Source organism: Gavialis gangeticus, unplaced genomic scaffold (assembly GCF_001723915.1).
Source record: "Gavialis gangeticus isolate Ggan-Ray unplaced genomic scaffold, GavGan_comp1, whole genome shotgun sequence".
Lineage (NCBI taxonomy): Eukaryota > Metazoa > Chordata > Crocodylia > Gavialidae > Gavialis > Gavialis gangeticus.
The window spans coordinates 52,068,833-52,096,549 of NW_017728997.1; the positions used below are offsets into that span (position 1 = coordinate 52,068,833).

The 27,717-nt window shown below is 49.3% G+C and overlaps 1 protein-coding gene across 7 annotated transcripts in view; it reads left to right on the forward strand.

Moving 5' to 3' along the window:
• SFMBT1 (Scm-like with four mbt domains 1) overlaps positions 1-27,717 on the forward strand; it is a 171,483-nt gene that overhangs the window by 33,194 nt on the left and 110,572 nt on the right. For 6 of the 7 annotated variants that reach the window (XM_019505201.1, XM_019505207.1, XM_019505203.1 and 3 more), the window contains exons 3-8: positions 12,823-13,063; positions 14,301-14,389; positions 15,762-16,008; positions 16,378-16,452; positions 19,485-19,585; positions 21,938-22,039. In XM_019505201.1, the coding sequence (XP_019360746.1) occupies positions 12,823-13,063; positions 14,301-14,389; positions 15,762-16,008; positions 16,378-16,452; positions 19,485-19,585; positions 21,938-22,039 (855 nt within the window). The remainder of the gene's footprint in view (positions 1-12,822; positions 13,064-14,300; positions 14,390-15,761; positions 16,009-16,377; positions 16,453-19,484; positions 19,586-21,937; positions 22,040-27,717) is intronic. The other variant, XM_019505204.1, reaches the window with a different exon arrangement.

The window sequence follows — 27,717 nt, forward strand, 5'->3', positions numbered from 1 at the left end:
GTTAGGGCGGCTAGGAGCTGGAACCAACTTCCAAGGGAAGTGGTGCTGGCCCCTACCCTGGGGGTCTTTAAGAAGAGGCTGGATGCCCACCTAGCTGGACTCGTTTGAGTCCCATTTCTCTTTTTGGGGTTTTTGTTGTTCTCCCGCCCTGGCGGGGGGTCGGGCTAGAAGATCTACTAGGTCCCTTCCGACCCTTAATCTATAATCTATAAATCTATGAAACAAGGTGTATAAGTCGACCCCATTTCTCTGATCCAAAAAGTTGGCAGTTTCATAGTTCCAGTGTATAAGTTGACCTAACTTTTTAGATCAGAAATATGGGGTTGACTTACACTGGCCCCTGCACACCTTCACTGTGGGCTGGGCACCTGGGGGGTGAACACATGCCACAGCACCACTCCCAGGGGACAGGGACAGGCTTGGTGCTTGGCTAGTGTGGCCCTATCCCCTGTGACCATCACTGCCTGATGAAGAGGCCCCTGGATGATAGCAAATAATGATTAATATCAGCTTAGCCTGATATGGTTGCAAATGCTATCCTTGGATAGAAAAGCTGAAGTACACTTACAGCACTGTATATGGCACTAATACAACCACACTGGGCTATGGTGCTTAGTTCTGTTGTAAACACTTTTTAAAAGATCATCCCATAAAGCCTACTCCTCCAGATCTGTATCCATCTCCTGCTGGCTGGTTGAGCAGCACAGGGACAATCCTGAGCCTAGGCTGGCCATTGGTCCTGTTTTATACCAGACCATCTTGTATTTAAGTATTTTGTCCTTTGTCTGTTCCTGAATGAGGAATGGACAGCAAATAGTCCTGTTTTTCGGTTCATTCGTGGAAATGCATGTCAATCATTTGTCCTTCTGATTCTATTGGTTGTGCCTAGAGGTAGGGCAGTACACAGCCAGGAGAAGCAGGGGTCTGAGTCAGCCAGGGAGAAGGGAGGTAGAAGATTCCAGAGGCCACTCTCTCTGCATCCATGCAAGTAGCCATGGCTGCAATGCACATGCAGGCACAGCGAGAGCCAAGGTGCTGTTGCATACCTTAGCTCCCTGACCATGGGCTGGGTATTTGCAGATGGGCCTGGGCCCTAGCGGCAGCTGAGCTGCCAGGGCCGGGCAGTTAGTCTGCACACACATACTCCTGTGCTGCCTTGGCACAAGTTAATGGCTTTGAGCACAGGGAGGTAAAGCAGTGTATTTGTATCTGCTGGAATTCTGGTTGGACTGGAAGGAGGCTTTTGTCACAGTTTTCACACCCACAAAACAGCCCAATGAGTCCCTGCGGTATCCTGCTGTGCAGGGAGGGGGAGCTTTGGCCAGAGGGGCCTCTGGGCTCCTGGGTAACTGGGCTAGCTCATTAAGCCATCGTTTCTCTTCCAGGACAGTCAAACCTGTCTGTCTCCTGGGGAAGGAAGGGAAAGTCCCAAAAGGCAACTGGCTGCACTGCCACAGGCATCCAGTGCCCACCAACCTCAGCCCAGCTCTGACCAGAATGTCAGGTGCCCAGGGCAGATTCACAGGTGTCCAGTGGCCGTGCCCAATGAATGCTGATAGGGGGAAAGTGAGGTCCCTGTGCAGTGTGTGCCCCTGGCTCCCAAGTGTGGAGTTTGGCTGGAGTGAGACTGGATCCCAGTGCGGGATGAGTGTACTCAAGCTTCACACCTGCTGTGCCATGTTTTCTCAAGGCTGGATTGTCTGGAGAAAACGGCAGAGCTGTGGAATATGTAAAACCATGATGCAGGGGGAGCGAGGTGAGGCTCCCTGCTGGCTGAATTGCAAAGGCTAACAAACTCACTGCTGATCCTAGCACTTGCTCACTTTCATTTTACAGAATGCCACATGTTCATTGGCATGGGCTTCATGGACTGAACAGTAGTTGTTTTGTGGTGGCCACATCCCTTGCTGCTGTTTGGACAATGGGCACAGTGGCCCTGCCCCTCGCTGCTGATTGGCTAAGGAGGAGGTAGCCCCACCCATCACTGCTGATTGGCTGAGGGGGGAAGTGGTCCCGCCCCTCACCAAGGGGATTTCCTGTATTCCGGGGACGCATCAGCTGAGTCATCTGGTGCGTGGGGCTGGAATTTGGTGTTGGCAGCAGTAATTACTGTAGTTCCCAGACCTACAGCAGCTACTTCTTCTCCCATTGCAAAATTTCCAGCCCTGCAGGCAGCCCTAATGATGTGACTTCATGCTTTGGATCCATGCTGGTCCCCATGGGTCTGGAAATGTGGAGAAGCAGGGGGTTGGGAGAAATGTGTTTTGGGAGAAACCAATGGGGGTCCCCATCTGGAAATGTAGGAAAAGCAGCAAGCAGCATAAACTGCCATGGCTCTGAGACCTGTGGCAGTTAGTGCTGCTGCCAGCACTTGCCACAGTGCCTTACATCATTAATAAAGTTCAATTTAGAACAGGCACACCTGTGGGTGTTCCTGGGTTACATTTTTGGGGGCTCATCTGGGATTTGGGGCAGACTACTTGCTATTTTAGGTGCTGTGTTTATTTATAAAGGACTCTCACAGGGAGGATGTCAGACCCTCATGGTCCCCAGGATTTGGGAGGCACCAGTGCCCAGGGAACCTCCAGGGTCTTGGGCATTGTCTCCTGCAGACTGGATCTTGGCTTTACGGAAGCTATTCAAGAGGTAGCTGAATCCTCTAATTAGCGGGCTGCTTACAAATGGCTGAGTAGCTTTTCAGGGAGCACCCCTGTCCCACCTGGGGGAGGAGGACATTGAAGCCTGGCTGGCGTGTATATCCAAGAGATTTTATTAACATGGCAAATTCCTGATGATGAAAATCGCCGTCATCTTTTCAACGTGTTGAGGGAACCTGTGTCATCAGAACTGCAAAGCAGCAGAATCCAGGGATCACCACCCAGCAGTGTCTACAGGTCCTACAGGACGTGTTTGGATGGCCGTGTTTATGGGGTGGAGCGTACAACAAACTGTTGGGTACCTTTCTACACGGGGGAGAGCCTGCGTCCGTACCTGCTACGCTTAGAGCAGGTCTTACAGTGGGTAATTAAGCAAGGGTCCCTCACCCCTGTGGAGGCTGATCAGGCAAGGCTATGCCAGGTCTAAATAGGGCACCGATATAGTTTAGCCCTTATCAGAGATTTAAATTTGTCCAAGTGAAAAAATCCCCTGGGATTTAATTAGCTGGTACAGGAAGTGAGAGAGGAGGAGGAGATTCTCCAACTGTGGGAATCTGTGTAGGTCCCTGATGATTCCCCCAGCTAGGAGGGGACCCATGGGCTGGGTGATGGCCATGACCCCTCAGGAGGATTTCCCTGCTGAATTGGAGGAAGAATCCTCTTTGCCTCTATTAATGGCTACGGTTAGCGGTGTTACCCCCAGGGAGCCTGCCAGGGCCCCTCCATTGGCTCTGAGACAAACTAGAACCTGCCCCCATGCTTCCAGAATCTGCTATAGATATGGGGAACTACACTATATGGCCAAAGGATGCACAGGAACTGAGAACCCTGAGTGTGTTTATCAGCACCTTAAGGCCCTGTGGAAATCAGGAAATGCTATCGGGATGGGACAAGAGAGTTGGTTCTGCCCCAGGAACAGTCAGACTCCCAAACCCTGGGCTCGGGCAGACTACCTGAGGGATTAATAGACCCCAGGGCAGAAGTCCCTGTGGAGGTAAACAGGCATCCGTGTGTGGCCCTTTTGGATAGTGGGTCCCAAGTAACCATTTTGTTTGAATCATTGTATAAAAAGCATTTTGAGCATTTGCCTTTGTATCCCTTGTCTGGTCTAGGTTTGTATGGATTGAGCAGGGACCAATATCTGTATCTGGGATATGTTCAGATTTCCTGCCTCTGTGGCTGAGACAAACAGGGAAGTCGCTATGATCGCCTTGGTGTGCCTGGACCCTGGGTGGAAACCAGGGGCATCTCTGCTCATTGGAACTAATTCGAATATTTTTCAGGTGCTGGCACAATATTGCAGGTGGCAAGTGGGCTACAGAAAGCAGCTGAGAATGCACACTTTGTGCACCAAGGCCTATGACCGGTGGGAGGGAAGGGTGGAGGGGAAAGTCTCTCCCATCTTAAGAACTTTACAATTTACTGGGCCAGCCCCCCTGACCTTCCCCACTAAGAGTCAACAGGCCCTACTGATCAAATGCTTCTGGGAGAGAGACCCCACCACCAAGGGCCCCATAATGGTAGAAACCTTCCTGAGGAAGTTGGGGCCCCAGAGTCTAAGGGTCCCTGATGGGCTATTCAACCCCCAGGGTCTGAGTCCAGGCACAGTGGCCATTCTAGTAGTCAACCCTACCTCGTACAGTGTGGTGGTACAACCAGGCATGAACGATGCATGACCCTGGCAGCTGGGGTGGGGGGCACAGTAGCACTGGCGGGAGTGGGAGTGTGGCAGCAGTAAGCAGGCACTCCCACAGGTGCCTCCGGCGCAGTCAGTGGTGCAGGGGGGGAGGTGGTGAGCACCTTTTCATAGGGGTGCACCGCCCACTCAGGGGGTGCATGTGCACCCATGTGCACCCCCTATGTGTCCCTAGTGCGACCAGGTCAGAAGGTGGCAGCGGTTAGGAAGGTGGAAGTAATGTTGACTGACACAAAATTGTTCTACCTCTATTGACCCTGAATGATTTCTCTTCAGTGATTCTCTGCCTTCTAGCACCTGGAGAGTGCAGCTACGAGAGAAACTCTGCCACTGAACCAATTTGTTTTCTTTGTACAAATGGGACATAGGGAAAGTGAAGGGGGTCAAGCACCATATCCTCCTAAGTGATCCTCATCCATTCAGGGAAAGGTCTCACAGGATTCCTCTGGTGGAGATGGAGGAAATTTGGCACCACCTCCAGGAGCTGCTGGGTCACCAGATAATCTCAGAATCCAAAAGTCCATATGTGTCGTCCATCATGATCGTGCGTAAGAAAAATGGCAAGTTAAGAATGTGGATAGACTACCAAGTGTTGAATGCTAGAACTATAGTAGATCAGTACGTTGTGCCTAGAGTACAGGAGGCCTTGGACTATCTGGGGGGCAGTCAGTAGTTCTTCGTACTGGACCTCTGAAGTGGTTATTATCCAATCTTCCTTCGGGAGGCCAATAGGGAAAAGACTGCATTTATCTGCCCACTAGGATTTTATCAGTTTGAACGCATGCCTCAAGGCATTTCTGGCACCCTGGGCACCTTTCATTGTCTCATGGAACAGGTTGTAGGACATATGCATCTAACCCAAATGCTCGTGTATCTTGATGATATAATCATCTTCAGCCAAACTCTAGAGGAGCATGACAAGCACCTACTGTGAGTGCTGCAGCAGTTGGAGGCAGCTGGGCTCAAGTTGGCCCTTGACAAATGCAAATTCTGTCAATATTCAGTCATGTACCTAGGGCATATTGTTTCCAAGGACAGTATCAGCACTGACCCAGAGAAGATCAACGCTGTAACTACCTGGCCCCGGCCTACTAATTACAGAGAACTAAAAAGTTTCTTGGGGTTTGCTGGTTTTTGTCATCAATTTGTTTGGGACTATGCCACCATTACTAAACCTTTAAATCACTTTACCCAGGGTTGTCAGATGGGGAGGGCCCCCCCAGCTCAAAGAGGACCCGAAGCTGCCTGCCCCAGGGGGCAGGAACATAGCCTCACCGTTGGAGGCCCTGGGAGGCTAGAAAGCCGAAGGCTGGATGGGAAGGTGATCACAGGGCTGAGGGGTTCTTGGGTGAAACTGAACAACCCCCACCCAAAGAAGAGACCGAAAAGGAGGTGGATGTCACACACTTGTGGGAGGATGAGCATTTCCAGTTGGAACAGAGTCGGGAAGCAGATTTTCAGTATGCTTTGCAGGAACACCTGTCTCAACAAAATGGTGAGGTATTACAACCAGAACTGATGAAGACAATGCCGAGGTTCGAGGTAAGAAATGACCTCCTGTACCTAATTGAGCAAGGAAAGTCTGAAGGAGGGGAGGTCATACAGTTGCTGGTACCTCAGCGATATTGACGGGCTCTATTGAAGGTGGCCCATGAGCTCCCTATGGACGGACATTTGTGCAGGGACAAAACAGAAGCCTGTATTCAGGCCAGATTCTTTTGGCCAGGAAGTGGCAAGGTATTGTGTTTCATGTCCCATGTGCTGAAAGGTGAACCCAAGACACCCTCCAAAAGCTCCCTTAATTCCAATTCCCTTGGTGGAATTTCCCTTTAAGTGTGTGGTGGTGGACATCATGAGTCCACTTCCCAGAAGTAGCACTGGAAACCAGTATATTTTCGTTTTACTGGATTACGCAACAAAGTACCCGAAGGCTGTGCCGATGCAGACAGTGTCTGCTCCAAAGGTGGCAAATGAGCTATTGAAAATATTCTCACAAGTAGGACTCCCTAGAGAACTGCTGACAGACCAGGGGATGAATTTTACATCACGCATGTTCGAAGGAGTGAGTAAAGCTTTAGGAATTAAACACCTAAAGACTGCAGTGTATCGTTCCCAAATGGACGGGCTCATGGAGCAGTTTAATTGGACATTGAAGAAGATGTTGAAGAAATTCATGTTTGAGAGCCCTCAGAACTGGAATAAAATGATACCACCTTTGTTATTTGCCGTAAAGGAGGCACCCCAGGCCTCAACTGGTTTTTCACCCTTTGAACTATTGTACAGCTGGCAACCAACGGGCATCCTGGATTTAATTAAAGAGGGTTGGGAAGAACAGAATAGCAAAGATCAGAACTTGATTCAATACGTAATACAACTGCGGGAACGCCTTGAAGCAGCTTGGAGCAAGTTTTTAGGAAATCTCAGAGAGGCCCAGCAATGGCAAGTGAGGCATTATAACCGAGGCATGCGAGAAAGGAAGTTTGACCTGGGGGACTACGTGTTGGCTCTGTTGCCTGACCATGAGAGTAAGTTACTCGCTTGGTGGCAGGGACCCTATGAAATTATATGCCAAGTGGGGCCCATAGACTATGAGGTGTATTGGACAGATAAACAAAAAAAGAAGCAAGTATATCACATCAATATGTTGAAGAAGTGGGAAGAATGAGAGGGTATGTACCTAGCTCTTCATCCTGAGGAATTAGAATTGGGGCCCTCTTTGACAGAGGGAAGTGGACCAGGTGACATAGAACTGGCCCCGCGACTATCTGAAGATCAGAGAAGACAGGCTGCCAAGCTAGTCAGGGAATATGGGGATGTGTTCCAGGAAACCCCTGAGGAAGTTTGGGGTGTGGCACATCAAATAAAATCTCCTCCAGGCCAGGTGATCTGTGAAAATCGGAGACAGATTCCACAACAACTGCAGAGCCAGATAAAAATAAAGATTGAGATGATGCTGGAGAAGGGCATCATATGCGAGTCCCACAGTGACTGGCGGAGCCCCATCATAGCAGTGCCCAAGCCAGATGGGAAAATTCATCTCTGTATTGATTTCTGGAAGGTAAATTCAGTAGCCAGATTTGATGCCTATCTGATGCCAAGAGTAGATGAAGTGGTGGAAAACATTGGGCAAGATCACTACATTTCCACTTTGGACCTGACAAAAGGTTACTGGCAGGTCCCTGTAGCGCCAGAAGATCAAGAAAAGACAGTGTTTGCCACCCCTTGGGGTCTCTTCCAGTTCCAGCGAATGCTGTTCGGACTACTTGGAGTCACAGCTACATTTCAGCATCTATTGGACAGAGTTTTGGCTCCCCGTGGGGGTTACGCTGCGGCTTACATAGACAATATTATTATATACCCTGAAGACTGGGCGGGACGCCTAACTGCATTGAGAGCAGTAATGCAAGATTTGAGAAGGGCTGGACTGACAGCCAATCTGAAGAAATGTAAGATAGGGAAAGAAGAAACAATACCTTGGATTCCTAGTAGGAAGTGGAAAGGTAAGACCATTGTTAGACAAGGTGGAGGCGTTGTGGAATTACCAAGCTCCCCATACGAAGAAACAAGTGAGGGCTTTTATGGGGCTAGCTAGTTATTATAGAAGGTTTGTATCTCATTTCGCAGACTTGGTAGTACCTTTGATGGAGATGATAAAGGCAGGGGCCCCAAACAAAGTGAGATGGATACCAGAAAAAGAAAAGGCATTTTGAGTGGTGAAGGACATGCAATGATTACAGTGTCTACTAGATATGCCATATTTTAATAAACCTTTCCTGGTACAGACCAACGCATCAGATGTGGCTATTGGAGTGGTGCTGGTCCAGAGAGAAAGAGAAGTAGAGCGTCCCATAGCCTACATAAGTAGGAAATTACATCTACCGGAACGGAATTACGCCATGATAGAAGAACAGTGTTTGGCGATTAAATGGGCTGTTGAAACACTCAGATATTACCTGTTAGGGTGACGGTTCATGCTGATCACCAATCACGCGCCTCTACACTGGCTACAGAGCATGAAGATGGATAATGCTAGGCTGATGAGATGGGCCCTTAGTCTGCAACCATATTGTTTTGAGGTAAAGCACCACCCAGGAATTCAGAATATAAGTGCCGATTTCCTCTCGAGACAATATGAAGAAGAGGGTCTGGGGAAGAAAAAGTGCCCATGGTCAAAAGAGAAGAGAGGGGGGTGTGTAACAAGGAACCCTAGCCCTGTTACCAAGAGACAGGGTGGTCCCTTTAAATCTAGAACCTTCCAGTCATGGCCGGCCAGTCAGGTAAGGGTTAAGGCTCAGGCCTGCCAGCCAGTCAGGTGACAGGAAGGGGAAGGCCAGACCCCAATAAACAGCGAGTGGAGAAGATCAGAGGGGCAAGAGAGAAGGAGACTCCCGATGAACATGGTGCCACAGCCGCAGCCTCATCCAGAAGAGTATGCCATGCTGTGAGTCAGAGGGCATTACTACCTAAAGTAAGCAGGCATGTTGCCTCTCCTATTTTTTATTATCATTTTTTATGTGTTGGTTGTTAATAATCTGGAGGACCGGGGAAACTATTTGGGAAAGGAAGAGGCCTCGTTGGGGGCCCACTGCACCATGGGGACCCAAGTACCAAAGGGCACGGTATTTGGGGTGAGAAGACCCCGACACCAGAGAAGGCACAGTATTCAGGGTGAGTGGACCCCAGCACCAGAGACAGTGCAGTATTTGGGGGCGAGCGGATCCCAGCGCCAGAGAGTGCAGTATTCGGGGGTGAGCATGCCCCAGTGCCAGAGACAGCACAGAAGCCCAAGTGAGTTGTGAATGCTAGAGCCAAGCCCTGATTAGTGTGTGGGGGGGAGGGTTGTGGCTGACAGGCCTAGCTAGAGAGAAGGGGAGTAAGCCCACAGTGGCTGAGACCCCAACATGAAGAGGAATTTATAAATGCTATCTGCGAGACTTGGGCTGCGGTGTAGGGGAGGAACGGAGCTGCAGATAGCACCCCCTGGCATTGGGTCGGAAAAAAAAACAGGCAGCCTCCCACCTAATTAAGATTATTAATTAATTGACAGCAAGATGTGGCAGGATAAAAGGTGGATGGCTGGCCCAGAAACAGGTGGGCAGGCCAAGGGAAAATTGGCCCCCACTAGACCCCCTGTTACAGCCCCCTAAACAAGGCAGCGGATAGGGCCGAAATGCAACCCAGCCACGGGCTCCAGTTGGCTGCAGCAGGGGTGGGGAGGCGCATGCATGCAATGGTGAGAGAGGGAGTGGGGCTGGGGCAGGGGCAGATGCTGCACAGCTGAGGTGGAACAAGGTACATAGCCATGAGCGGCTAGTCCGGGGGTCTCAGGGCTGTGGGGGTGGCTCCTGCTGCTACGCACGCCCCAGGAGGGCATGGAGGAATGTGTGTGCCTGGATCTGTGCATGGGGCAGAGTGGGCTGCCACTGTAGGCTGGGGCCAGGGCCAGGGTGGAGGCGGGCTCTTCCTCACAGAGGGCTGGGCTGGGGCTGCACTGGTGCAGGCAGTGGCAGCACTGGGAGGGGGGCGATGGTGGGGACTGCAACTGCCCCAAATTCACTGTAGCCCCCACAATTCCCCCTCCCAGCACCGCTACCACCACTCCCGGAGTGCAGCATAGCCCAACCCCCCACCAGGAAGAGCCCAGCACAGCCCCCCAGCCCCAGGCCCCAGTGGCAGCCTGCCCTTGGCTTCCATACAAATCTGGAGCACACAATCCCCATGCCCTCCCAGGGTGCATGCAGCATTAGGAGCTGCCCCCCACTTACCCCCAGCAGCTGCAGGCATGTGGCATCATGTGGTTCTCAAGCCAGCAGGGCTCAAAGCCCAACATGCAGCAGCAGCAGCCATCTCTGTCCCACACAGAGATTGGGGTGGCATGTGCCTCTTGGGCCTCTGCTTGGCCTACCACCCAGCCCCTGCTCCTGCCTATGCCCCGCTCCCTCACTGCTGGGGCCTCGATCTGCACCCCCCTGCAAGCCTTTTCCCATCCTCCCACCCCTTCCCCCACAGACTTACCTGCTGGGGGGCATGCATGCGTGCTCAGCCCCCCCGCAAATAATTTTTTCTCCCTCCACCTGTGGGGCCTATCCCAACTCTGTTTGAAACCCCCTCAAAAAAGAGGTTGCACAACTGTCCTGGGCAGCTTATTCCACCATCCTACTGTCCTGACAGGAAGCCTGCTTTGTGGCAGCTTAAACCTATTGCCTTTAGCCAGGTCCATACAAGAAGAGATGTGCCTTTGCAGCAGCACGAATTTGTACCTCTGCTTTGTGCCCCAGTGCACACCCCCACCCAAGTGCTTTGTAATGGAACACATTGTGCAGACATGTGTGTTTTGTGGTTCTGCAGACCTCTTTGCAGCACCACAAACTGCATGAGCTGCATATTAATCAGTGCTCAGTGCTTAGTATTTGCTACTGAGATTTCCCAGTAGCAACAAAAACTTGGAAAAAAAGTGGCACAAACCACGCCAAAGTGGTGAGTGCTGGAACAAACACAGATGGGGGAGCAAGCAGCCCTGGGCTCCCATCTCTGTGCCCTGTGGAGGCCCCCTGCTGAGGTACCCTGTGCCCCAGCCAGCCACTCCCTGCTTGGCTGGGGCACATTGTGCTCTGAGACGGAGGAGCACACAGCCTTGGGCTGGCTATTGCACTGTCTCTGCATGCCTCAGCTTGCCACTTTGGCATGGTTTGTGCCACTTTTTTCCAGGTGTGTTTTTGGTTTTTTGGTTTTTTGCTACCCAGAAATTCCAGTAGCTTGTCACTCACCTTTGGATCCTTTCCTACTTTTGTATATCCTTCTTAAAATGGAGAGCCCAAAACTGCACAAAGTATTCCTCCTAAGGTCTATACAACTCTTCTATTAATTCAGCCCAAATTTGTAATTTGTGGCTTGTTTTTCTCTCTTGTTTTGGTGTAATTTTTGGTTCCGGGTTTTTTTTGGTAGGGTTGGGTTTTTTGCAACTGCATCACATTGCTGATTCATGTAGGTTCTATGATCCAGCAAAACTGCCAGATCTTTCTTGCCAGCTGTCGCTGGTAGGTGTTATATGGCTTTGCCCCCTTCTTGTCTGGTGCCTAGCCCCCTAGCGATGTCAGGGTGAGATCTGAATTTGGCACCACCAATGTGATTTGGTTGCTGCTCCTACTCTCTTGCCACAACTTTGATGTTTTATTTTCTTCTTGGGAGGCAGTTCCTGGTAGGTAGCCTGAGGGGATCTCACCCCTGGGTTTCTTCATGGGGCTCCAACCTCCCCTTTACTGCACCCTTACCACATCCACAGCCAAGGCGGACTCTGCTCTCCACAGGTCTTACTTTTGGATGATCCCGTCTCATCCATGTCACCCACCTCTAAGGGCTGGGGGCCTTCTGGTCCTCAGTCCTCCAGAGGCCATCCTTCGTCTTCCGACTGTGGCCTTGGCAACTAAACACACCCCAGTCCAGAGTCAACTGTAACATAGGAATGAAAAATGAACATAAGAAGTTAGCATCTGCTGGCAGGCCCCTGGCATCTTGTCTCCCAGGCCCCTTGGTCCTACTTGGGACTCAGTCCCTCCTTGCCTGGTAGGCATCTGGGAGGGGTGGCCACCCTATGCAGGGCCTCTGCTGGTCTTCTTGGGGAAGCCTCCCTTGGGCCTATGCCTCTTCCCACCTTGGCCCTGTCTGATCTGAGGCTGAGCTGTCTGGGTCCCACCAGCCTGTGTTGTTTATCCCTCCTGCACTGGGCTCCAAGGCACCCTGTGCTTTCCTTGCTGCTGTGCCACCCAGGGGTGTTGGCGGTCCCTCGGTACCGCTCCCCACTTGGGTTTCCTGTTAGACCCTCGGCTCCTCTTTCTGGCATCCCAGGGAGCTGCTTCTCCCCGGTGGAGCTTCCTGGCATCCCTCTGCCCTGGGGTTCAGTTTCCCCAGCACACCTGCCGGCGCCTCCTAGTTTTGTTTCAAGGCTGTATCAAAGCCCTTTGTTTTGTTTTGATTTTGCTGGTTTGACTTCAAAGTGAGTCAAAACAGTGTCAAAATGAAACGGCCAGTGAAATTTCGCACAGCCTTACTATTTACTGACATTAAGCAGTTTTCTGAACATAGGGGGATAAAAATGAGAAACAGCTGGGTGTCGCCCTTCTCAGATTCACTGATCCAAAGGAGAAATGATGTTCAGCATTTATCTCTTGCCAGACATTTACCATGGTCAGTTTAAACAAGCCATGAATTTTGTACAAAAAGTCACTTTTAATTATATTTTAATTAAAAGGATTCTTCCCACCATTCTAAACTAAAATTTACTGCATGTTTAATTATGTGGATAATTTTGTTCATGGGAGGTCACATGATGAAATACATCTCTGAGGAGTAAAACAGCCATTGAGAGATGAATATTATTTGAGATTTGTGTACACGTATGTACTTTGCTCTTCTGCTGCTACATAAAGCTTGTGTGAACTAATGACTTGTGGTAATCTTTACCCTTTCCAGGTAGATACTAGTTTGCGGAATGGTTTTGCCCCAGGCATGAAGCTAGAGGTTGCTGTCAAGTCTGACCAAAACACATACTGGGTAGCCACCATTGTTACAACCTGTGGACAGTTGCTCCTGTTACGCTATGATGGGTATGGTGAAGACCGTAAGGCTGACTTCTGGTGTGATGTTATGACAGCTGACTTGCACCCAGTTGGGTGGTGTGAACAGAACAAAAAGATTCTCAAAGTGCCTGAAGGTAATAGCTCCCCTTGGAAATGAAGGAATATGTTTTTATTTCTGAGCCAGTATGCATCTGCAATAATAATGGACTGTTTTATCATTTCAGAGGCATGAGTAGTTTGAACTCAAACTTGGACTTGGACTTGGACTTGACTACCTGTTACCAACCATATCTCATGGCTTTGCTTTTTTAGACATTGGTTGCTGTTACAAAGATGCCACCTTTTTTAGAAAAAAAAGACTGGTCTGATGTAACACCTGATATATGTCACTGCCTTGTGCTTGTCTGATTCTGTGAAAGCAGTTTTTATTAAACTTAATTCTCAAATATATGCTAATATCAGTACCACCACTGCACAAAACAAAAAGTACATTAATTTTGAGCTGCATCTTAATTCCTATTTTATAATTAATTTACTATCCTTTCCTGTAAAATGCTAAATGACCATTCCAACATAGGCTTTATCTATACTAGCAAGTTATGATATCAAGTTGTCAAAAGTGGAGGTTCCAGACTTTTGCTTTGAAATAAAGGAAATTTAAGCTGGCATAAATGCATGTGTAGACACACCCAGTGTTACCAACAAGTAAGCCAGATAAAGACACATTGTGTAAGATGCAGGAGCATGTGCCTTGTTGTTGACATGTAGATCAGGGCTGTCCAACTGGCAGCCCACGGACTGCACATGGCCCCCAAAGGGTTAGCATGTGGCCCATGGGCTCCTACTCAGCCACCACTGCCCACTACTGTCCCCCTCCCTTACCTCCTATTGCATCAACCAGGTTCTTCTGGCTCCCCTGCCCTCCTCCAGCTTCTGCTTCCTGTGGCAGGAGAGGGCCAGGGTACTCAAGATGTGCACAGGGCAGTGAGACCAAGGTGCCTGAGCTGCAGACAACAATAGCAGAAGTTGGGCTGCCTGCATTATGGTGGGCAACATACATGGCCAGAGTGGAGGGTGCTGTGCTTGTAGCAGAGGGAGCAAGGTTGCCTGCACAACATGGTGCAGCTGGGATTGTGGGGGAGGGGAGGAGACAGGCCGCCCATGTGCTGGGGAGAGCCTGGGGGTGCTGCCTATACCTTGTGTGGCCCCCAGGACTGTAGCCTGTACCATGTATGGCCCCTGGCTGCCTGAAAGTCGACTGATACAGATAATAAATTATATTCTGAATGAAGCATTTTGAGGGTCTGAAAATGTCTTGTTGCGTGACTAGCCATTTGCTGGCAAGAGAAGCCATCTTTACTTCTTGTTTAGGTATCAAGGAAAAGATACCTGACCAGGAGGAGTTCCTTCAGCTGACGCTGAAAGGATCATGCAGTGCTCCTGCAAACTTGCTAGAGGGGGTAAGTTCTCATTTCAACTCATGTAAAATGATGGAATTCTTTTTTATGGGCTAGTACGCTCTTAATTTATTGCACATACAGTGTAAAATGAATCCCTGTTAAACTGATCAGTTCTACTCCCTTCTTAATTTTAAGAGCTGTTTATATTCCACTGTACTTCTGAGAAGTGAGCTTTGTTTACCTTCCAGTGTCTGCACCACTTAATTCAGGAAGGCATTTGATCTACCTATGTAGTTATTAGTTTGGATTGTCTGTTCAGCCTGTTAGCCCCAACCAAAGTAAAAATGCTTTTTCTTTACAAATTCACTTAAGCGCACTCCTTTTTCTTATTTTTTTTTCCCTTAAATACTTTTTATGGATTCTCTTCTTTATCTAACCTTCAGCATGCTATCTTCCTCAATCATGTTCCTCCTTACTCTTTTTTGCTGATGAACAGAATTTTTTTCCATTACTGTTACATTATTATTTTATTCCTCAACTCATGTTCCTGTATTTGAAATAGGCCATATTCAGAATCTTTTAACTGTCATTCCTTTTCTGTTGCCAGAATGTTTGTATGAAATTTCCCCCTTCCCCAAAACTACTTCAGCTGGTGTCCAGTCTTAAATTATGCCCATATTACACCCGATTACAGTGTGGTTACTTACTGGAAAATGAGAGCTACAAATTAATTCTTGCCTATGCGCAATGTTTTAACAGAAACATCTTTACATCCTTGCTGCCCTGTCCTCTTCCACAGGGGTTGGCAACCTATGGTCCATGGAGCCTTTGAATACAATCCAGAGTTGTAGTTTTGGTAGCATTCAGAGGCTGTGCGTCTTCGTGCTACAGCTGTACACTTGGGGCTCTGGTGGAGGGAGAACTTTCCCTGTACCATGCTAAGCTGGGTGCCAGGGAGAAGCAGTGGAAGCAGACAGGACCTAGTGCCCACCCACCTCAGACCTGAGCTGCGTCATTCTGGCCCTTCACCAAAAGAAGTTGACAACCCCTGCTCTTCTGTATTAGAGATGCTGGGATTTTAAACAGATGGGCCCAGTTTGCTCCACTTCCTCCTTTGATTTTAATCTTTGAATATAAAAATTTCAAATACCACTGAAACAAGTTAAGTATATCTTCTGACTTTATATGAATACATACGTCTATCACAATGGCTGTAAATAGTCCAGAAGCTGTAATACCAGCTCAACATTGCTCATGAATTTTGTGATCTGTTTGGAAAGGGTGCTGTACTATTTGGCTTCTGTGTTCATGCTTCAGTTGGCCAAACTCTGTCAGGCATTACAATAGTGATAGGAAAGAATCATAATGCCATGTATTTTGAGCCAGGTATATAGATGACTTTCTTGTTCTGTTTTCTCCCTTTGGCTTATAGCTTCACAGAGGAAAAAATCCCTTGGATCTCATTGCACCAGGCTCCAGACTAGAATTGCAAAACTCCCAGGATTTCTTGGATGCCTGGATTGTCAATGTGGTGGAAAATGTTGGTGGAAGGCTCAAGTTACGTTATGAAGGATTGGGGGATTCTGATAGATTTGATAAGTGGATGTTCTATTTGGATCCATTCCTTCATCAAGTGGGTTGGGCAGCTCAACAGGGATATAGCCTTCAACCTCCATTAGGTAAAGAATAACATTTTAATTTTTGTAAACAAAGCTGTTGATCCTGAGCTTCAAAATGCAGTTTCTGCTTCTGTGATCTGCATTCTAGATCTATGTGAGTACATATCATAAGGTTTATTGTACTCCTGTGTAAAATAAATGAGAGCTTCAGGAAATCAAAGTTACATCCCCATATTCAAATGTTGCCAGTTGCTTTTACCTGCCACTACCTCTGACCTGTTTGTAGAAGGAACTGAATGCAGGGAAAGATTGCCTTTCATAAATGCCTGAGATTTTAGTAGGAAGAAGTAATCCATGTAATTCAGCTCATGTCATGCTATGTTTTGTTAGTGCAGTGTATAAATACATCAATTCCATGCTTCTTAACAGCACATCTTCATTGGAGCCAAGCTATTTGGGTTTCCAGGTCTATTAGACTGCCTAGAGCTCCGTTTAAAGGGATAGGTAAAACATATAGGGGAAGCTGGTATGGAAATTTATAAACATAACTTGTAATGTTAGCAGTAGGAGAGAAATGTATGTATTTTCATTATGTTCCTGAAGTCAGGAGCAAGAGGAAGATCAGGGAAAGTGGGGGTCCCTTACTGAATGGGGAGGCAACATGGTGACAGATGATGTGGTAGAGGCTGAAGTACCTAATGCTTTTTTTTTAACCTTAGTCTTCACAGGCAAGGTCAGTTCCAAGACTGCTGCACTGGGCAGCACAGTTTAGGGAGAAGGAGAGCAGCCAAGAGTGGCAAAAGAACAGGTTAGGGACTGTTTAGAAAAGCTAAGTATATACAGATCCGTGGGGCTGGACACAGTGCACCTGAGGGTGCTGGCTGATGTGATTGCAGAGCCACTGGCCATTATCTTTGAAAACTCATGGCAGCCAGGAGAAGATCTTAAATGATGGAAAAGGGCAAATATAGTGCCCATGTTTAAAAAAGGGAAGAAGGAGGACCTGGGGACCTAGGCTGCTCAGCCTCACCTCAGTCCCTTGAAAAATCATACAGCAGGTCCTCAAGGAACCCATTTGTAGGAGAAGGTGACTTCTGAGGAGAAGCTGAGGGAACAGTCCACATGGATTCACTAAGGGCAAGTCATACCTGACCAACCTGATTGTCTTCTATGATGAGATGACTGGCTCTGCGAATATAGGAAGAGCAGTGGAATTGATGTACCTTGACTTTAGCAAGGTTTTTGAAATGGTTTCCCACAAAATTCTCACAGGCAAGCTAAGGAGGTAGGGGTTGGATGAATGGACTGTAAGGTGGACAGAAAACTGGCTGGATTGTTGGACCCAAAGGGCTTGATGTCTAGTTGACAGCTGGTATCAAGTGGAGTGACCCAGCAGTTGGTCCTAGGGCCAGTTTTATTCAATATCTTCATTAGCAATGTGGAAGGTGGCATAGAATACACCCTCAGCAAGTTTGCAGTTGGCACCAAGCTGGGGAGAGTAATAGATACACTGGAGGGTAAGGTTAGGATTCAGAGATACCTAGAAAAATTGGAAGATTGCACCAAAAGAAATTCATGAAGTTCAATAAGGACATGTGCAAAACCCTGCACTTAGGACAAAACAGTCTCATGCACCAATACACGCTGAGGACCAATGGGCTAAGCAGCAGCTCTGCAGAAAAGGCCCTGGGGTTTACTGCAGACACTAACATGAATATGAACCAATATCTTTCTTTTTGTGAAGAAAGATAATGGCATAATGGGCTGCATTAGTAGAAGCATTGCCAGCAGATCAAGGGAAGTGATTGTTCCCCTCTATTTTGCACTGGTAAGGCCATATCTAGATACTGTGTCCAGTTTTGCTCCCTTCCCCCCAGAAAGAATGTGGACAAAATGGCGAGACTCCAGTGGAGGGCAGCAAAAATGGTTCGGGGGCTGGAGCACATGACTTCTGAGGAGAAGCTGAAGGAACTAGGCTTATTTAGTCTTGAGAAGAGAAGTCTGAGGGGAGATTTGGTAGCAGCCTTCAACTGCCTCAACTGGGGTGCCAAAGAGGATGGCTAAACTGTTCTTAGTGGTGGCAGATGACAGAACAAGAAGTAATGGTCTGAAGTTTCAGCAAGAGAAGTTTGTATTAGATGTTAGGAAACACTTTTTCACTAGGAGGGTAGTAAAACACTGGAACAGAATACCCAGAATGGTTGTGGAATAGCCATCCTTGGAGGTTTTTAAGGCCTGGCTAGATAAAGCCTTAGCTGGGATGATCTAGTTGGGGATAATCCTTCTCTGAGCAGGGGGTATGACTAGATCAGTGGTTCTCAACCTTTTTTGTACCACAACCCATTTGTAAACATTAGCCAGTCCCAACCCAGTAAATAGTTTAGACAGAAAATAACCTCCTGGCCCTACCAGTCCCCCTCACTTCCCCAACCTCCAGCCATGCCTCCCTCACTCCCAACCTGCTGCCCCCTACCCCCAAGCCCCCACTGTGTGGAGCAGGGAGTGGGTGTGTGGGGCAGAAGGGGAGTGTGGGGCAGGGGAGCATGGGGGAGCAAGTGCTTCCCAGATTTCTGCACCTACAATGGGCATGGGGCTGCAGCCTGGCTGGACTGGCACAGGCAGGACCTGCCTCTGCGGCCCAGTGGGCGGGACTTGTTGAGGGAGGGCAGAGTGGGGAGGTGAGACTCATTACTGCCACTGGAGTTGGAACCACCATACCAGCCACAGTGCCAGTAGAGCAAGGAACAGCAGTTGGGGGGATGAGGATGCCCTGCCCTCCCCTTCTCCCATTGCCAGCCACTCATGTGCCAGGCCATAGCTCCACCTGCCATCATGGCCCAGCTGCCACTGCCTCTGCTCCCCTCAGGCCATGGCTGTACCTCAGAGAGGAAGTGGCATAGTAGTCAGGATCACCTGTACCCCCTCCACCCACTCCCCTGAGATGTCATCTATGCCCCCTCCCTATTGATTTACCTGTGGGAGCTGATCTCCACACTGCCCAGCTACCATGTGTGCGCACACACATGCATGTGGCACCCTCTGCTTGATTGCCCCCCTTCCATTCCCCCCAGCCCCAAGCAGCCCCTACCAGCCTGCAAGAGGAAACCTGCAGTTCCCCACTTTTTTCTCCTTTAAAGGGAAATCCATTTTTAAAGTTTGTTGATCCATTTTTTAAATTTGTTCATGACCCTTTCATATATTCTTGCTACCCAGTTTTGGGTTGCAACCCACAGATTGAGTAACACTGGACTAGATGACCCCCTGAGGTCTGTTCCAAGCCTAATTTTCTATGATTCCATGAAAGTGGAGGTGCTGGCAGAGGGACATCTTATACCCTCCATGTCCTCAACATGAACACTCTCCCCATGAGCAGACCCACACAAGATGATCTATTGGGTATATTCAGAAAAAGAGTTTATTAAACTGATGAGAGGGGGATTGAATCACTTCTCATCCCTCCTCCTCTGCCCCACCCAGTTAATTGGAGAGCTATTGGACACTTCTCCTCATTCACCTTGCTACCTTTTTTGTTGAAGCTATCAGGTCCCTGAAGAGTGAAGCAGAATGGCAAGAGATCCTAAAGAAGGTGAAAGAAGAGGAGGAGGAAGGGTCTTCAGTTCCCACTGATCTTTTCAAGGTAAATTCTCCAGTTCATAGAATATGGTGAAGCAAACCTACAGGCAGTGTAATAAGAATAGCTGCCTATGATCTCTAGGAATTAATACAGGAGAGCTAGTCACTGGACAAAATGAAGGTGGGGTTGCTGCTGCTGTCTGCTGTCTGGTGCATGAGATTGGATGCTTGTGGTTAGTGTGTGTAGTTCCAGTGCAAGCGCAGTGTTTAAAATTAGGGGCTTCCATCACCATTATGGTAAGGAGCCCAATCCCCTTTTACTTTTTTCCCTGCAGAGCCTGCCTGCCTCTCCCATGGCTGTGGGTCAAGCTGCCAATGGGCCAAGTGGCCCCTGAGCTGAGGGGGGCCCCAATTCTTCCTTCCATGGCAGTGGTGCCGCCTGCGGCCGCCTGCGTGTGCTGCTAGTAGATGGGTGCTGCCAGGTGGCACTGCTGTAATGGAAGGATTGTCTGGGGGACCATTGGCAACTTGCCCCTTCCCTCCCCACCCCTGGCCACAGAAGAGGTGGACAGACTCCACAGGGGAAGAAAAAGGACCAGGCCCCTTGCTGCTTTTTTTTTTTTAACTCAGTGGAGCCTGCTGTGGGGGGGCCCAGTCCTTCCCTCCAAGGTGGCAGCACCCCCAGGGCCACTCAGGTAAGGTGCTAGCTGCGCAAGTGCTGCCGCAGCTTGCAGGCAGCACTTGCTGGATCCAACTCTTCCCCGAGCCTGCGTGCTGGAAGCCCACCAGGTGCTGCTCCCTGCATGGGCTTGGGGAAGAGTTGGGTCTGGTGGGTGCTGCCTGTGAGCTGGGGCAGCATGCACCCAGCTAGCACCCCACCTGGGTGGCCCTAGGGACTGCCACTACTGGGGACAGAAGGACTGGACCCCCCTACACTTCAGGGGCTGCACAGCCCAGCAGCAGCTTGCGTGGGCAGGCTGCGCTAAGGGGGGGAAAAAATGGCTAGGGTCCTGATCCTTTTTTTTTTCCTGCAGAGCCTGCTCACTTCTGCCACAGCTGGGGGATGAGCTGCCAGTGGGCCCTGAGCTGTGGGGGGCCCCAAACCTTCCCTCCATGGTGGCAGCACCCCCTGGGGCCACCCAGGCGGGCAGCTAGTGGGTGGGTGGTGCTCCAGCTGGCAGGCAGCACCCAGCCTGATCCAACTGTTTACTGAGCCTGAGCTGGGGCAGCACCCACCTGTTAGCAGCCCACCCAGGTGGCCCCAGGGTGCACTGCTGCTGTGGACAAAAAGGCTGTGGCCCTCTACAGCTTAGGGGACACTTGGCCCACCGGCAGCTTTCACCCCGGGCCTGGGAGATGTGGGCAGGTTCTGTGGAAAAAAAAAAAAAAAGACTCAGGCCCCTCACTGCTGCTGCCTTCAGCCCACCTCTCCTGTGGTGGGAGGGTGAGCTGTCAAAGGCTGCAACATTCTAATATTATAAAAGCCATTGTCTATCTATCTGTCTGTCCAAAATGCTTTATTCTCACTCTGATTGGTTGTCTCGGCAGCCAATCAAAATGCTTACTAAAACAACCCATCAGAGTAGTCTACACAGACAGAAGCACCGCCATGACAGTGAGGACTGGGGGGCCAGAGCAGGGGGATGAGGCCAGTGGTGCTTGCCTCACCCCCCCGCCCTTAGAGGCAGAGGGGGACAGCGGGGATGGTGCCGACATGACAGTGGGGACACTGGCCTCTGGCCTTGCCCCCCCTGCTCCAGCCCCTCAGTCCCCACTGTCATGGCGGTGCCATTCCTGCCATCCCCCAGCAGGGCCAGAGTGGGGGGGTCAGGCCAGCCTCACTCCCCTCCCCAGGCCTGCTCCTTGGAGGCAGAGGGGGATGGAGAGGGGGGAAATAGACCCAATGCGGGCAGGAGGAGAGGGAGTAGGGGCAATGGGGCCGGACAAGAACCGGGGGGTGGGACCGGATGTGGGGCTCTGTCCCCACCCGCCCCATGACGGCGGGGACTGTGGGGCTATGTGGGTGGGTAAGAGGGGGAGGCACACAGAGCTGGACGTGGTGGGGTGGGGGGCCCACAGGCCTGGAAGCAGAGTGGCAGCAGCGTGTGGCGTTGGGTGGCGCTGCTCCGACCCTGCCCACCCCCGCCATCATTCTTGATAGGTAATTGGCTATTTGCAAATAGCTACATTGCAAACAAAACTACATGCAGATGTTCCAAACTCATTTAAATCATAAAATAAACGCTGCACGTGTACAGCGTGACACAACTGAACTGCAAAAATGGCCAATTTTCATCGCATGTACAAGCGCCCACAGATGCTTAGGTAAAGTAACTTCATCCACTTTGAGCACGTAGAACTGTCTAGTGTTTTATATTGGAAAAATATGGCTAATGCTCTGAAATGAACTTTTTAGGAAAAACCTTTGATCAGAGCGCATTCATTCTCTGAAAATATGAAGTTGGAGGCTGTCAATCCAGGGACTCCTTTCGTCATCTCTCCTGCTACAGTGATTAAGGTATAAGGATTCTTTCTGAAATTTCTTAGTTATGGTTAAAGTCCAGTTAACATTTTTCTATTTCTATTCATTAATAGGTACTCTCTGTATGCTCTCTAAAATCTTAGAATAGAGTTTTAATGGAATTTTTTTGCATACCATAGATCATACATGGGACAGAAGTAGACCAAATGTGTTAACTGCAAGTTAAGAGTTTGAATTAAAATTAGTGCATTGAGCTATATAGCTTGCAAGACTAAACAGCTAAAATTTACCAAATCCAGAGACCTAACTTTAGGCTTTCAAATCAGTACTTCCATACCCAGTTAAAAACAGCCTGAGGTTTCACAAGATGCTGAACCCTTGCAACCCCTGCTAAATTAACTGGGGTTAGTGGATGTGCAGGTAGGTAAGTGTAACTGGCCTGTCATTTAAAATGTGCAAGTATAGATTTAAGACTCCAGTTTTAGGTTCTCAGGTTTGACAATTTTCACCAACCCCTTTATAGTATAGTTAACGCTTACATGTTCCAAAAGAAATTATACACCACAAACACCACAAACTCAGATTGCCGGAGCATGGAAAGAATAATATTGGAGCAAGCCCAGGAAGTGGCAAGCAGGAAACCAGTTAAATGGAAAACAATAGGAAGAACACTCTGACACAGGCCAAAGGACTGAACTCTCCTCAGCGAAACAGGAAGCCAAGGGTAGACTCACATGTCTTTACACAAATGCCAGGAGCGTGGGGAACAAGCAGGAAGAACTGGCCCTCCTGCTAACCAGTAAGGAATACAGTCTTATTGGAATAATGGAGACCTGGTGGGACTGCATCAATGATTGGACCACAGGTATGCAGGGCTACACCTTACATAGCAGGGATTGTATATGGAAGAAGGACAGAGGCGTTGCTTTCTGTGTGAAAGAGCAGTACACATCCCTGGAAGCCAAGACAGGCACAAAAGAAAGGTGACCTGAGACCCTCTGGATTAAGATACAGGGAGGGCAATGTGAAGGGGACTTGATGATATGAGTATATTACAGACTTCTGAACCAAGTGGAGGAGCTTGATCTGGAATTCTCCAGAGAACTGGCAGAGGCTGCATGCTCACAGAACATGGTCATCATGGGTGACTTCAATTATCAAGATATCTCATGGGAAAAGCACTCAGCTAGATCCGAGCAGTCATGTAGCTTCCTCACTTGCATCAAGGAACTCTATTTGACTCAAGAAGTGTACGGGCTGACCAGAGGAAAGGCACTTCTGGATATGGTTTTGGCCAAAGGGGACAATCTAGTGAGTAACCTGAGGATCAAGGGTACTCTAGGCAACAGTGGCCATGAGACGAACACTTTCACCATCCACCATAAGGCAGGAAAATCAGTTAGTAGGGTAGAAATCCTTGCTTTTAGGAAAGCTGACTTCAACAAACTAAGGAGATTGGTGGATGAGGCCCTGCGGGACCATGGTCCATTGGGAAAGGGAGTCCAAGAAGAGTGGTCGTTCCTCAAGGATATGATCCTTGGCGCACAAAGGAGGTCCATTTCTGCTCATAAGGAAGGTGGCAAAAGGGCTGGGAGACCCCTCTGGCTCAATAGGATGACTATGGATCTCCTGAAAACAAAAAGAGAAGCATATAAGAGATGGTAGCTAGGCATTATCCCCAAAGAGGAGTACACAGGAATGGCCTGCACCTGTAGGGACCAGATTAGAAAAACAAAGGCAGAAACCAAATACAAACTGGCAACAGAAATCAAAGACAATAAAAAGTACTTCTTTAGATACATAGTAAGCAGGAATTAAAATCAGGGAAATGTAAAACCCCTGCTGAACACAATGGGATAGCTAATAATCATGCTCCTAAATGAATACGTTGTATCCACGAGACCAAGGATATTAACTTGCCTGACAGGAAGCAGGATGGACAAGGTGGGAGTGATCACCCACCTATAATCAGTGAAGATCTTCTGAAGGAATACCTAGAGAGGCTGGATATCTACAAGTCAGCAAAACCAGATTAACTACACCCAAGAGTGCTGAAAGAACTGGCTGACATTATCGCACAACCGAGGGCAAAGCTATTCAAGACCTCTTGGTGTTCAGGTGAGGTCTTAGAACACTGGAAGATGTCCAATGTGGTGCCTATCTTCAAGAAAGAAAGGAAGGAGGACCCAGAGAATTATAAGACAATCAGTCTGACTTCAATCCCTGGAAAAATTTACAAAGAATCCATCAGTGATAGACTAACAGAAGGCAGTATTCTAAAAGAGAGCCAACACAGCTCTGTTGCGGGCAGATCATGCCTAACCAACCTCATCTCCTTCTACGATCACCTGCATAAGGGAGATGAGGGCAACATTATATACTTGGATTTCAAAAAGGCCTTTGACTTGGTCTCCCATGATGTCTTCCTGGTTAACTTGAGAAATTGTGGCCTCAACAACCTAACAGTCTGGTGGCTGGGAAACTGGCTCCGATGTCGGACCCAGAGAGTATTGATAGACGGAACCGAGTTGACATGATGAAAGGTGACCACTGGTGTCCCTCAAGGCTCAGTATTCAGACCAGTGCTTTTCAACATTTTCATCAACAATTTAGATATAGACCTGGAAAGCGTACTGGCAAAGTTTACAAATGACCCCAAGCTATGGGGGAGTACTGTCATGCTGGAAGACAGGCTGAGGATACAGGCTGACCTAGACAGGCTTGTAAAGTGGATGGATCTAAACCTGATGATGTTTAATACTGAGAAATGTAAAGTGCTCCATCTGAGAAGAAATAATCCACAATAATCCACTTACAGGCTCGGTGGTGCTACACTAGCCAGCACCAAGGTTCCCTCTAAGGTGCACTTGTACACAGCCGCGCACAACTAAAAGTACAGCCACACACAGCCTTTTCAAGGCCACGCACCAGGAGAGACTGGAGCCGGAGCCTGGCGTGGGTTCTGCCGGCTCCGGAGAAGTGCTCCGCTCCCCCGCATCAGGGCCAGGGAATGGAGCACTTCCCCAGAGCCGGCGGAGGCTGCGCCAGCTGCCCACCCCAGCCTCCATCTCTGCCTGGCCTCACCTCAGGGAGGAGCCACTGCCTGCCCCGAGTGAGGCTTCACCGGCTCCAGGCCACAGCTCTGCTCCCTGGCATGGCCTCTGGGGGCGTGTCCCGCAGTGTCCTGGAGCCGGCGGAGTCTCACTCGGGGTAGGCAGCGGCTCCTCCCTGAGGTGAGGCAAGAGAGGGATGGAGGCTGGGGCAAGCAGCTGGCGTGGGCTTCACCAGCTCCAGGGAAGTGCTCCACTTCCCGGCCCTGATGTTGGGGAGCGGAGCACTTCCCTGGAGCCGGCGGAGCCTGCGCCAGGCTCTGGCTCCAGCCCCTGGTCCCCAGCCCTGGCCCCAGCCCCTGGCCCCCGGCTCCAGCCCCTGGCCCCTCAGCCCCAGCCTCCAGCCACTAGCCCCCAGCTCCTGGCTCCGGCCTCTGGCCCCTGGCTTCTGGCTCCCAGCCCATGGCTCTGGCCCCTGGCCCCAGCCTCCAGCCACCAGCCCCTGGCTTCAGCCCCTGGCCCCCAGCTCCCAGCTCCCAGCTCCAGCCCCTGGCCTCTGGCCCCCAGCTCCCAGCTCCAGCCTCCGGCCCCAGCTCCAGCCTCTGGCCCCAGCCCCTAGCCCTCAGCCCTCTTCGGTAAGTGTCCCACGCCGGACTGAGGCGGCGCGCTCACAGACCGCTGCTCCTTAGAGGGAACTTTGGCCAGCACCACAACTGAAAGAGACCTGGGGGTCATGATCGACCACCAAATGAGCTACCAATGAAATACTATAGCCAGCAAAGCAGACTACACTCTGGCATGCATCAACCAGTGCATCACAAGCAAGACTAAGGGTGTCATCCTCCCACTCTACTCAGCACTGGTGAGGCTGCAGCTGGAATACAGGGTCCAGTTCTGGGTGCCCCACTTCAAGAGGGATATAGAGAAGCTGGAAAGAGTCCAAAGCAGGGCCACACAAATGATTACAGGTCTGGAGAACAGACCATATGAGGAGAGGCTGAAGGGCAGGGGACTGTTCAGCCTGGAAAAGAGAAGACTCAGGGGGGACTTGGTGGCAGCCTTTAAATTTATAAGGGGTGAACATCAGATTCTAGGAGAACATCTGTTCACCAAGGCACCCCAGGGGAAGACTAGGAATAATAGTCATAAACTGGTAGAAGATCACTTCAGATTAGACATAAGGAAAAACTTCTTTATGGTTTGTGCGTCCAGAGTTTGGAACAGACTCCTTCCAGAGGTGGTACAGTCACTTTCCCTGGAGATCTTCAAAAGATGACTGGATGCACACCTCGCTGGGGTCATCTGACTACAGCAGTCTTTCCTGCCTTAGAGCAGGGGGGCTGGACCTGATGATCTTGTGAGGTCCCTTCCAGCTCCTAACTTCTATGAATCTATTAATCTAAAACAGTACTGCTTATTTTAAAAATTAAACTTTTTAAGGTTTCCAGCAAATACTTCTCTCTTACTGATTCTTTCAAAATTTGTACTAATGGAAGGCAAGTCTGGAACAAGGTAATTACTTGCCTTTTATTTGACACCTCTAGTTAGTATCTCATTTTTGTATGTGACAGCATATCATGTCTGGGATCTTTATTTAATCATCTGTATATCCTGTCTAGTGATTAAGTTGGCTAGCCATAATTTTCCTTATTTTTTACAAGATAAGTCTTTGAAAATCTCTGGGTCCCAATTGGTTAGGTATGACTTGCCCTTGGTCAATTCATGCACCTAAAGAGGTCCCAGACAATTGGAAAAGGGCAAATATACTGCCCATCCTCAAGAAAGGGAAGAAGGAAGATCTGGGGAACTACAGACTGGTCAGCCTCACCTCAGTCCCTGGAAAAATCATGGAGCAGGTTCTCAAGGAATCAATTTCTAAGCACTTGGAAGAGAAAAAGGGTGATTAGAAACAGTCAGTATGGATTCAGCAAAGACAAGTCATGTTTGACCAACTTAATTACTTTCTATAATGAGATGATTGTGGATGCACAATAGTGAACATGATATACCTCGACTTAAACAAGGCTTTTGATATGGACTCTCACAATGTTCTTGCAAGTAAGCTAAGGAAGTATGGGTTGGTTGAATGGATGGTCAAGTGGATAAAGAACTGGCTGGATCATTGGACTTTAACAGTAGTAATCAATGGCTCAGTGTCTAGTTGGCAGCCCATACCAAGTGGAGTGCCCCAGGGGTTGGCCCTGGGGCTGGTTTTGTTCAGTGTCTTCATCAGTGATCTGGAAGATTCATAGATTCCAAGGTCAGAAGGGACCTCAGTGGGCCATCTAGGCTGACCCCCTGCCCCTGCCAGGCAAGAAAGGGTCACCAAACCTGGGATCATGTGATCCCAGCCAGGTGCCTGTCCAGACTCCTCTTGAAGACCCCCAAGGATGGGGTGAGCACCACCTCCCTTGGAAGCCCATTCCAGATCCTGGCAACCCTGACCGTGAAGAACCTTTTTCTAATGTCCAATCTAAACCTACTCTCCAATAGCTTATGGCCATTATTCCTTGTCATTCCAGGGGATGCCCTAGTAAACAGATCAGCACCTACTTTGTGTTGCTCTCCCCTTATGAATTTGTATGCCGCCACAAGGTCTTCTCTCAGCCTTCTCTTGGAGAGGCTGAAGAGGTTAAAGTCCCTTAGCCTTTCCTTGTGGGGCCT